General features: G+C 38.3%; 1 protein-coding gene across 2 annotated transcripts in view; it reads left to right on the forward strand.

Annotated features, from left to right (window-relative positions):
* Window positions 1–12,836, forward strand: part of PLA2R1 (phospholipase A2 receptor 1) — a 113,947-nt gene that overhangs the window by 23,623 nt on the left and 77,488 nt on the right. The window contains exons 4-6 of one of the 2 annotated variants that reach the window (XM_024735920.1): window positions 5,745–5,918; window positions 10,877–10,990; window positions 11,807–11,950. In XM_024735920.1, the coding sequence (XP_024591688.1) occupies window positions 5,745–5,918; window positions 10,877–10,990; window positions 11,807–11,950 (432 nt within the window). The remainder of the gene's footprint in view (window positions 1–5,744; window positions 5,919–10,876; window positions 10,991–11,806; window positions 11,951–12,836) is intronic. The other variant, XM_024735922.1, reaches the window with a different exon arrangement.

The raw sequence follows: 12,836 nt of genomic DNA on the forward strand, positions 1-12,836 counted from the left end.
AAAAATTTTTGTGTTTCAAAGGACACAATCAAGAAAGTGAAAAGACAACCCATGGAATGGGGTAAAAAATTTGCAAATCAGATATCTAATAAGGGACCTATATCTAGAATATATAAAGAACTCATAACTCAATAATAAAAAGACAAAAATCCCAATTTAAAAATGGGTAAAGTGTCTGAATAGACATTTCTCCAAAAATAGCTTTACAAATGGCCAATAACCACATGAAAAGATGCTCAGTGTCATTAGCCATCAGGGAAATTCAAACAAAAACTACAGTGAGATACCACTTTACATCCCACAGGATGGCTAAAATCAAAGAGACAGACAATAACAAATGCTGACAAAGATATAGAGAAATTGGAACTCTTATCCACTGCTGAAAGGATTGTAAAAGGATACAGCTGCTTTGGAAAACAGTCTGTCAGTTCCTTAAAAGGTCAAACATTGGGTTACCATATGACCCCTAATTCTACTCCTAAGTATATATCCAGGAGAAATGAAAACATATACCTACACAAAAACCTTTACACAAATGCTTATAGCAACGTTATTTATAATAGCCAAAAAATAGAAACAATCCAAATGTCTACCTGTTGATGAATGCATAAATAACATGTAGTATACCCAGTAGTATTTAATAGGATATTATTGGACAATGTAAAGAAATGAAGTACTGGTACATGCTACAACATGGATGACCATTGGAAACATTATGCTAAGTGAAAGAAGCCAGTCACGAAAAGATCACACACTGTATAATTCCACTTATATGAAATGTTCAGAATAAGCAAATCTATAGAGACAGACACAAGTTTAGTGGTTGCCTTGGGCTGGGGGTAGGGGTGACGATTGAGGGAAAAATGGTAAGTGACTGCTAATGGGAACTGGGTTCCCACAAAAATGTTCTAAACTTGATTGTGGTGATGGTTGCACAATGCTTTGAATATACTAAAAACTATTGAACTATATACTTTAAATGGGTGAGTTATATGGCATGTTAATTATGTCTCAGTGAAATTGTTTTTTTTAAAGAGTAAATGATAGATGAGAAATTGGAGACAGCATACGTATAAAAATATGTGATTAATGGGAGTAGAGAAAAGGTAGAGACTGCGATGGGGAGGCCAAGGGAGGAATTTTTTTTGTTTCTTGTTTTTTAAGGATGAGAGCTGCTAGGTCACCTTTGAATGCTTCTGGAAAGGATCTAACAGAAAGAGGTTGAGGATGCAGGAAAGTGAAACAATTGGTGAAATAAATATGGTCTCTCAGAAGGCAGAAGGAAATAGGGTCCAGATGAAAGATGGACAGACTGACCTTTTATGGATGTAAAGACAACTCCATGGGAGGGAAGAAGGAGAGGACAGTACAGGTCCAAGAAGGTTGATGGATTAAGTGATGGGGAAAATGAGGAGAAACGAGTCCAGTGGCTGTGGACTTTCTCTGAAGAGGGGGAAGAAAGAGTGAGAGGTTTGGACAACAGGAAAGGTGTGAAATGAACACGGTGGCTGCTGGGAGAGCAAGCTTTTTAGGGAAAACCGGTAATGTTTCCAGGAAGTATTGGGGGTGGTTGATAATGAATCCATTGGATGATTTTCTTGGCAGTGCTCATCTGTTGGGTGCAGGCATGGAGCAGGCAGATGATTGGGTTCCTCTGTTGGAACGTGCTCCATGAAGTCACTAATGGACTCAGTCCTCATCTTACTGAAAGATTCAACAACGTGTAACAAACTGACACCATCTCTTTCCTTGGGCTTCTGGGACCCACACCTGCTAGTTTTCCTCTTTCCTTTGTGGCCACCACTTCTCAGCTTCCTTTGATAGCATAGTCTCCTCTGCCTAACTGCCTTTAAATTCTGGTGGCAAGCTTGGGAAATAACATGAAAAAGTTGGAACATGGTACCTGCTCTCCTGATACTTAATTTTATCAGGAAAAACAGACAATCAATAAGCAATCCCATAATGCGTCATTTAATCTCAACTGTGATCAGGCCTACCAAGGAGCATGTAAGGCATTGGGGATGAACAGCAGGAAGTGCTGACTTGATTTGGTATCCCTTTTACATGAGATTTACCAACAAAACACTTTTCAGGGAGCAGATATTCAATAACTATTTGCTAAGTGTATGAAAGACGAAAGAGAGAAAAATAGTAACTCTGTAGCCTGGAGTTGCTTGAATAGTATAAGAGTTCTTTTTTTTTTAAAGAATTCAACCATTTTTTAAAGTGGCAGGAAAGATACACCTGGGACAATGACAAAGCTGTATACTTAGGGATGACAAAAAAGCCATACTAATAGAGAAGGAAAAATGGCTGCATCTCAGTCATAATCTATAATAAAACCCGTGTTGACATGAATATACTTCAGTTCATTAGAAGAAAGGTGTATTTTGAAAGGGAAAAAAAATCACCATCATGCAAAAGATTTTTGGCAATCTTTCTTCAAACAGTAGGAGATGCAAAGATATATAGGATGGGCTTCCCTGGTGGCACAGTGGTTGAGAGTCTGCCTGCCAATGCAGGGGACACGGGTTCGAGCCCTGGTCTGGGAAGATCCCACATGCCGCGGAGCAACTGGGCCCGTGCGCCACAACTACTGAGCCTGTGCTCCACAACAAGAGAGGCTGCGATAGTGAGAGGCCCACGCACCGCGATGCAGAGTGGCCCCTGCTCGCCACAACTGGAGAAAGCCCTCGCACAGAAACGAAGACCCAATGCAGCCAAAAATAAAAATAAATAAATAAATAAAAAGATATATAGGACATAGCTGCTTCCTTCAAGGAGCTCAGAATTTAGCGACAGAAGAGATGATATAAAGACAACCAAAGATGCAAAGAAATATAACAATCTGATGGTATCCCTTAGACTAGAATTTTTCAAGAAAAAGTAAATGTACCAGCCTACAATTTTCAGTGGCTTAGAAGCAGAAGTTAGTTATGAATAAGCAAGAGGATTAAGAATAAATACACGCAAATGCCCCGGGCCAGGACGGGACCCTGTGGCAAGGGAGTTCCTGGGGAACAGTCTCCAAGGACAAGATGAGCATGCAGGAGGCCTCCTGGGGAGGAGTCTCAGGATCGATACACACGGAAACGAAGGGAAGAGAGCAGGATTGCACAGGACGGTGATGCAGGGCTGGTGACTCCCCACACTGACCCACAAGGAGTTCTCAGGCTGGATTTGCCCCTAGTTGGGGTGAGAGGAGGGGTCTTATAGCCCTGCACTGACCAGTCATGGTTTGCAGACAGCACTTAGGAAGGGAGAGTGGTATTGGGCAAAGAGCCTCTTCAGCCAAGGCAATCCTTGAAGAAGGCTTCATGTTGAGAGGTGTCTGCTGGCAGCTGGGGAAATTAGGCCTTCGGTCCTGAAGGGAGATCAGAAGAACACATCACAGTGCCCAGGCCCAGGGTGGCACTTTCATTCCACTTGTTACCATGAAATCTTCAAATCGGATCCATGGAGTGACACGCAGCCCATCTAGAGAAGCAAAGAGAGGACTTGTGTCTGATGGCATAGAAATACAAATTCTTATATTTTAGTTAAAACCAAATTTTAATGACAAATGGACTGCCTTGTTAGAAGAATATGGGCACCTTTTGCAAACATTTGACTGGGGGTTTCCTTTTGATTAAACTTAAGAACTGGCACAGATAACACAAAGTCAGGGGAAATCTAACAAAACTGGGAAGTGTAATTTGTAGCCCAGACAGGATCACCTGTAAGCCTCTCATCTTAACTGTTTAATGAATAGAATTCAGGAAGATTTCTGCAAAAGGCTGCTTTACGTAGCTTAATCCATGTCCTGTTGAAAGGGCAGGACCAACTCTTGGCAAAAATGAGAATGAGATCAACTGAAGTGTCCTCCGAACCTTTTCTTATCATGGCATGGCTTATCATGGAGGCTTATAATTAGGACTTATTATCAAATCTTTACCCAAGGCAGTAGATGAGAGGCAAGTACCCTATACCCAGATCTCTCCTTTTGACATCCTCCTCCTATCTCCCCTTCTGACATCTTACTATCTTCTAGTAGCCAAAGGCTACTCATACCTGCTCTCCTTGGGAAGTGCTTCAAATGATTTCTTTCAAACCAGGGTTTCCCAGTGTTTGCTTTGTGAACCATTTGCATTAGAATCAGTAATACGTTAGAAAGTCAGCTTTCTGAATCCCACCCCGACCTTCCAATTCAAAATCTCTGAGACTGAGAACCAGGAACCTGTGGTTTTTTTAAGAAGCTGGCTAAGTGATTTCTGTGCACACTGAAACTGTAAACACTCCTCTTTCATGGCCTCAGCTCTCACACGGGATGAACAGGGCTAAACTGATGTCTGATAATGCTTAGCGTGTTGTCCATCTCATGGACGGCAAAGCTTTTTAACTGAAGACGGTCTCTAAGGATTCAAACTCAATGGGGAAATTTCAGCCACCAGGGCAAGATGATTACTGAAGATGTCCTCCTCCCTTTCTCTTCCTCTTCCTACAGTTTTCCTTGGTGATAGACTTATCTTCTTGGTGATAGATCCTCCTTCAATCTTGGATCCTTCTATAAATACATGTGTCAGGAAACTCTGTAGACAACCTTAGATTTATATAATAACTTCTCCTTAACTAACTCGGTTCTGGGGAAGGCACATTGCAACCAGATATGAAAACAAACTTCCCACATTCCCAAGGGAGCCATCTAACTAAGTATTCCGGGAAAAAGAAAACAAACCAAAAAGATTTCATTGTCAAATAAGTTTGAAGTATACTGAATTAAAATTAAGCTGTTTCTTTATCAGAGAACTTCTCAGAGGCTTTAACATGCTGTTGTATATTATGAATTCCCCAGAGGAGGCTACATATGCACTGTCCCAGCTTTTCTTGCAGAGCTCTTGAAGTTGTCATACTCTATGGATTGCACTTCGGGAAAAGTTGTTCTAGATTTTAGCAGATTGTCTGACCATCAGTTACACTCATGCTGTAGCATGGTTCACATTGTCTACATTCTGAAATTCTTTGGCTGAGTTTGACTTCAGGTAATTTTTATGGCTGCTTAGGTTCACCTTAGGGTTTAATTTAAAGCACCCAAAGTAGGTCTTCATTTTCTGTTATTTCAATAAACTTCAGATTTCAGAGCCACGTCTCATATTTTATTAAATTTACTTTTAAGCAAACTACACAATCCTTGGCCAATGTTTTGCAAGTGGATTTTGCTTCTCCTCCTTTTGACTGAAAGAACTTTCTTAAACTAAATATCAGTGTTCCTGTTCTCAATGTTTATTTGAAAACTTCTGTTCATTTTAGAGTCATGTTTCTACTGTATCCCTTTTATTCCATCTAGCATTTTGGTATTTGCAGGGAAAAGCTTTTTGAAACAATATTTGCATCTATCTCAAATAAATACTTCAGTTCACACAGCTTTCAGTATAAAGTTCTGACTTTAAAGAACTCAGATGTTATTTTCACAAATATCTATACTCCAATTATATTTCCTTCTCTCAAAAATAGCTAATGTCATTTTCCCAGAAAGGATCAGAGCTTCTTTATTGATAATTTCTTGAACTTCCTTTCAATCTTGAACAAGCTTTACCATAAAGTGTTTATGGGAAAACAATGCAGATTTCATCATAAAGACCTAATCAAGAATAGATAAGGGCTCTGAAGCTTTAGGAGTTGCAATCATGCCATTCAAATTCATCTTAGAAATATATCGCCATATAAATAAAATAAGATTATAACGTTTTAATGGATTTTGTTTTCAGCATCTACAGAGGTGGGTTGTGACGCTGTCTGGGAGAAGGATCTCAATTCACACATTTGCTACCAATTCAACCTGCTTTCCTCCCTCTCCTGGAGCGAGGCACACTCTTCATGCCAGATGCAAGGAGGTGCTTTATTAAGTATTGCAGATGAGACTGAAGAAAATTTCATAAGGAGTAAGTAGGTGGATGATGTACATTGATGTCGGTACAATTAAAATGATTGGTGTTTACAGTTACGTTCATGTATGCCAAGATGCCTTCTGGAAAGAAAAGGTCCCTTGGAAAATATTTTTCTGTTATTAACATGGCCCAAACTCACACCCAGAATTTTGACCTGAACCCTGGGCCATTCCATTTGACACCTGGCCGTGCCTCTCTTATTTTCTCCCCCCTGGAAAAGAGAAGTTGAGGCTACAGCAAGGGACCCAGGAGAATTTTCAGCTCCAACAAGTGCATAGGGAGACTTCTAAACTTAAGTCCGAATTCCTGCTTTGCTGGGGAGCTTAGCCATTCCGTTTCCATGTATAAATAATTAAGCTGTTTACTAATTAAGCAGAATCTTACCTGTCAGTCACTGTGTGTAGTAGGGTTTCCAGTGGATGCCAAAGAACTTAAAATTTAATTGGAAAACCAAAAGCACACACATGTTAATGAACGCTGTAAAGTAATAACATAAACTGTCAAAAGACTGCTAAGGAGCTGGGTCTGATCTATTTCACCTCTCACCTAAACTCTCTTTTTACTTCTCTTTTATAGATTAAATGTGTCTGTAGATGTGTACATGCAGCATTTAAAAATCTTTCTGAAACATTTGAAAGTGTCACAAAATTAGTCACTTTCATTAAAAGTTTCTGATGCTTTTTTTCCAAATTATATTGTACATGTTTCTTCTAATATAATAATAAAATTATTCTAGGATAATTTTAAAAGTTCAAGGAAAAACTCTCATAGTTCCACAATCCAGAGATAACCATGTTTCTTCTGCAAAAAAAAAAAACCCATACAAATGCATGCATGATCCATAGTCCAATCTATGAAAAATGATATTGAATAAAAAGATGAGGCGGTTGTTGCACAGAGGTTAGGAACAGGGGCCAAAGAGCCACCTGCATGGGTTTGAATCCCACCTCCATCACTTACTACCAGTGCTAAAGAAGTAACTTAACCTCTCTGTGCCTCAACTTCCCCCCTCTATCAAATGGAAATAATAACAATACCTACTTTTTGGTGGTGAGAATGACATGTTATAGAACAGGTGAAAATTTAGAAAAGTGCCTGGCACACAAATCAAACACTCAGTAAGTGTTAAACATTTAACAGCAACTATGCGCACAGTTTAGTAACATGCTTATATAATTTACCTGCATAGAATGAACATCTGTCCGTGTCTATAAATATAGATCTATATCATAGTATTTAATGGTTACATAGCGATACAGGTTAGAGATAATATATTTAGCTAATCTCCAAATATTAGATAGGGATAGGTAGATAAAATTCTTTATTTTGTTTTTATTTACTTATTTGTTGCTATGTAAAACCATCCCTCACATACCTTTGTGCATAGATCCCTGATTATTTCTCTCTAAGTTTGTAGAAGTGGATTCACTGGGTGGAAGAGGAAGCACATTTTAAGGCTTTTGAAAGTCATTAATAACTTCTAGAAGGATTGTAACAAATGCATGAACAGGATATGTCTGCCCCTTTCCCCACAGACTTGCAAAAGTGGGAAATTATCACTGAAACTGATCTGAGTGAATCATATTGCAGGAAAACACCCATTTCCAAAATCATTATTAGCCTGTAATGGTATTTATAGAAAATTTTGTGCACCATTTATGAATTAAAATTGTTATCTATTTTGACTGCTGGGATCTTTAATAAGAGGGTTTGGACTTAATCAGACTTGAATAAAGATTTAAGGAATAAGATATGTCAGAGACTTTGATTTAAATACCACAGTTTTATAATTAGATTTCGGGGATTGTTTAGATTGGGAAAACAGAAGAGTATTCATTAAGACAGAAGCTTGTTCTGACCAAGGTATTTTTTAATGTTGAAAATAGTCTACTGTTTCTTGTTAATCGCTGGTGAACATTAACTATGGTATAAGGAATTATCTAAACTGCCACAAATGCCAGGAAATGGCCAAAGGAATTTCAGTTTGCATTTATTAGTATAGAATTGTGAGCCAATTTAATTGTAAAGCTAAACAGACTATTTTTGTACTTTTAAATACAGATTAGAAATTATACAATGATTTTTTAATATGTACTGTTAAAACAGTCACACAGAGGGTATTCAAAATAACTCTAAGGTAAGAATAATTAATACTTAAATATTTTAAGTTGATTACTTGAAAGCAGCACTTGGCACTTACCCCGATATGAAATGTGGAAATTTCTCCGTCTTGTCAATCCATCTTCCATTCTGCCTTCTGTCGTGATGACACCAGTTAGATGATTTAATCAAATGGTGCTATTGGAAGGACTAACCAAATAGGCATTAGGAAGAGACTTGTGTTTATGCCCCAGAAACTTGGAAAGGCAGAGCCCATGAATGCTGTTCCTGTCCAGTGATTTCAGGGATCTCAAAATTATAAAGCACCTTTTTCTCTTTCCTTAAAGGTTTAGCTTCTTCCAGTTTTCCACTGTTGTTTCAAAATACCCAATCACAGAAGGTGCTGCAGCCTTGTGATGTGAATGCCCTAATCTTTACAACCTTGGTGACCATACAATCGATCATCCAGACTGAGACCCTTTGAAGAGTAAAAGGTTCTGCCATCAATACTTATTCTGGAACTACCAGCATAAGCCATGAATTTTCCAGGCAAACTGGGACATACGGTCACCCTATTTATCACTCTTATCTGTCAGGGTCTCAGTCTCAGGCAGGGCCCCTGCATCTGGCTCAGAATAAATTGGGTTCTGAAGCAGATGAATCATAAGGGATCAATGCTGTCCTTTATAGATTAGAAGATTCAATGGCAACATATGAAAGTGTCACAAAATTACATTCACTAAAGTCTCTGACACTGTTTCTTCCCCAAATATTACAGCACACGTGGTACATGTTTGTTGTAGAGTAATTTTTTAAAGTTCAGGTGCACAAAAAGGAAAACCAAAGAAAAATTTCCCCTAATTCTACAATTTTGAGAAGCATATTTTCCTACACAAGCATGTCAAGGCACATGTTTCTACATAGCACTGATAACAAAATTGGAATTGAATTAAAACAGGAGGAGCCGAGGCACAATGGTTAGGAGAAGGGGCCTACAGAAAGCCTTCTCCCACACCAAGCTGAAGAAGCATTTGCACTGCTCATGGCCCCAACCTGCTATTTTTTTTTAAACATCTTTATTGGAGTATAATTGCTTTACAATGGTGTGTTAGTTTCTGCTTTATAACAAAGTGAATCAGCTATACATATACATATATCCCCATATCTCCTCCCTCTTGCGTCTCCCTCCCTCCCACCCTCCCTATCCCACCCCCTAGGGGGTCACAGAGCACCGAGCTGATCTCCCTGTGCTATGTGGCTGCTTCCCACTAGCTATCTATTTTACATTTGGTAGTGTATATATGTCCATGCCACTCTCTCACTTTGTCCCAGTTTACCCTTCCCCCTCCCCATATCCTCAAGTCCATTCTCTAGTAGGTCTGTGTCTTTATTCCCATCCTGCCCCTAGATTCTTCAAGACCACTTTTTTTTTTTAGATTCCATATATATGTGTTAGCATACAGTATTTGTTTTTCTCTTCCTGACTTAACTTCACTCTGTATGACAGACTCTAGGTCCATCCACCTCACTACAAATAACTCAATTTCGTTTCTTTTTATGGCTGAGTAATATTCCATTGTATATATGTGCCACATCTTCTTTATCGATTCATCTGTCGATGGACACTTACGCTGCATCCATGTCCTGGCTATTGTAAATAGAGCTGCAATGAACATTTTGGTACATGACTCTTTTTGAATTATGGTTTTCTCAGGGTATATGCCCAATAATGGGATTGCTGGGTCATATGGTAGTTCTATTTTTAATTTTTTAAAGAACCTCCATACTGTTCTCCACAGTGGCTGTATCAATTTACATTCCCACCAACAGTGCAAGAGGGTTCCCTTTTCTCCACACCCTCTCCAGCATTCATTGTTTGTAAATTTTTTGATCATGGCCATTCTGACTGGTGTGAGATGATATCTCATTGTAGTTTTGATTTGCATTTCTCTAATGGTTAATGATGTTGAGCATTCTTTCATGTATTTGTTGGTACTCTGTATATCTTCTTTGGAGAAATGTCTATTTAGGTCTTCTGCCCATTTTTGGATTGGCCAACCTGCTATTGATCCCTCTACATACTCTGGTCCCGTGGATTCTGCTCTCCTCTTGGCCAGACAACCCCCATTGGCTCTCGACTGGACAGCCCTTCCCCCATTTCTTTAGCACACCTTAAATTTGAGGGCTTGCCTCCCGGCACTAACAACACTTAATATGCCTTCCGCTTCCTAGCCAGATCCCTAAGGAAAAGGTCCTCTAAGTTGTTCAATTTTTTTAACTGTGAAATATTTCAAGAGTATTGACAAGTGTAAACATTACATCTCTGCACACACATACCCATTATAGAGATTTAATAGCATTTCTTCCTATTCCTCTTTCTCAGGGCCTGAGGTAGCCTGAGCTCAGCGTACTTGAGTCCTGAGCCTCCAGATTGAGGCCACCAGACACATGTGGCAAAAAAATAGGAAGACAGAGGGGCACTTTGTAGGACTGGCCCTGGGCACTTCCTCCTTCCCCCTCTAAAACCCTCAAGTGGATAAGCTCACACAGGTCAGACGGTCTCAGATTTGAAACCATGAACTGTTGATGGATTGACGACCGTTGAGAGGCAGCATTCCTGTATGCTTAGATTAAACACTGCACAGTTGCTGTCAGTGAGCCTTTAGGAGACTGCCATGTTTCTCAGGCTGGCTTTTTTTACTCTGAAGCACCAGGGTGGGGTTTAGTAGCACTTAAACTCTTTTCTGCCATTGATGGAGTTAATTTATGACTCCATGCCCCAGGAACAGGAAAACAAGAAAGACGTGTAACATTGATATTTTTTTTGAAACTCCGTATTTCTCTTATTTCAGAGCACTTTGGCAATGAAGCAGTGGAAGTATGGATAGGTCTGAATCAGCTAGATGAAAATGCTGGTTGGCAGTGGTCGGATAGAACACCACTCAACTATCTGAACTGGAACCCAGGTACCTGCAGCGTTTTGTTTACCTTCAACAGGTGGCATCGTCCCATAGCCTAAAATAGGAATATTTCCCACATATGTATACGACGTGTTATTGTGAAAGTGGCTTATAAACATTTTTAAAGCCTGATTGAATTTCTATAAGGCATACTTTTCCAAACGAGAAAATGGAGGCCGAGAAAGTAAGCCAAGGGTGCAGGAGGATTTGGGTCAAAACCAAGATTCTAGTCAGTTGTTTTAAAAATAGCAACAGAGATAAGAAATTAAATCTCAGAAGTAGATGTTTATGTACAGATTGTTTTCCTATATTTTTTCCCACTCTCTCCTAGTCAATTTCCTCTCTCTTCAGTTAACCTTTGCCCTCCAAAGATATGATCAATTACTGTCTTACATCAGTATGTCTCCCACAAAAAAAGGAAAATTGGTTTTTCTTATGGATTCTAAGTCAATTATATTAACTGTGTAATACAACGCACTCACATTCTGTTTAAATGTGTTGTTTAAAAGATTGTTATAGTTGAACCTTGAATAACTAGAAAATATAATAAAGTACGATTGCATTTTGTGAAAAAAAATAGCAACAGATTGAAAAATATCTCTCTACCTTAAAACAGTAAAATCAGCTGTTGCTATCTTTGGGAAATCATTTCATTGTCATGCCTGGACTTCAACTGCAAAATCATAAATAGAATATCTTATAGGATTTACTACATATGCCAAAGAGAAGGGCTGTCTCCTTGATGCTAAAACTACATTTCAGTATATATTGAACTAACTGCTTTTGCTTCTAACATTAAGTACACACACATTGTATTTTCAGAAATAAATTTTGAGCCATTTGTTGAATATCACTGTGGAACTTTTAATGCATTTATGTCAAATGCCTGGAGAAGTCGGGATTGTGAGTCCACTTTGCCTTACATATGTAAAAAATATCTAAACCATACTGATCACGAAGTAGTTGGTGAGTCTTTTTATTTTAAGCTGTTTTTATAAGTAAGTTGCTTACTTGCCCTCTCAATATATTCAAAGTCTTTTATTTTTTGCTAATAATTTAAACTTAGCTAAGGCTAGTTTTTATATGAATAAAAATGTGTAATAAGATAAGATCTGTTATTCCAAAGGCACCATGAATTTAATAAATGCATTTAGGTTTTTACTAAAAACTAAAGCAAAATAACCTAAGTATAGAAAACATTTTCTCCCTCTCTTTTTAAAAACTTTGCTTTCTTATTCATTCTGCCTCAGGAAAACAAGATATGCTTCATTTTCTATTCTAGTTGAGCTTTATTTATTTATGGTTACCCTAGAAATTAAACATATGAATTAGAAAATAGTTTTATAAAATTATTTACTTCATTGATCTCCTATCATACTCTATATCTCTTATTAGTAATACTTCCTCCTTGAAATAACAAACAATACTTTTAGGTGTACCTAAGACTTAAATACCACATAATTAAAATCTAGTACCTGAAGCTCAGTTATTTCTATTCTTAAGATCTATTACTTCTTCTTAGTTTCTATGGAATTAATGTCTGAACTCAGGAAGTAGAGATAAAAACATAACCATTTTTAAAGAATCATTACCAGCATAATTAGAAACAACTCTACATTTAAAATAATAATCTGAATTATCTTTCTAAAATATTATCCCTCACAGTTAAGCTTTTTTATTTTATTTTTTATAGATTTATTTATTTTTTGGCTGCGTTGGGTCTTCGTTGCTGTGTGCGGGGTTTCTCAAGTTGCGGCGAGCAGGGGTTACTCTTCATCGACGTGCGTGGGCTTCTCATTGTGGTGGCTTCTCTTGTTGTGGAGCATGGGAATGCGGGCTTCAGTAGTTGTGG

Source organism: Neophocaena asiaeorientalis, unplaced genomic scaffold (genome assembly GCF_003031525.2).
Source record: "Neophocaena asiaeorientalis asiaeorientalis breed wild unplaced genomic scaffold, Neophocaena_asiaeorientalis_V1.1 scaffold72, whole genome shotgun sequence".
Lineage (NCBI taxonomy): Eukaryota > Metazoa > Chordata > Mammalia > Artiodactyla > Phocoenidae > Neophocaena > Neophocaena asiaeorientalis.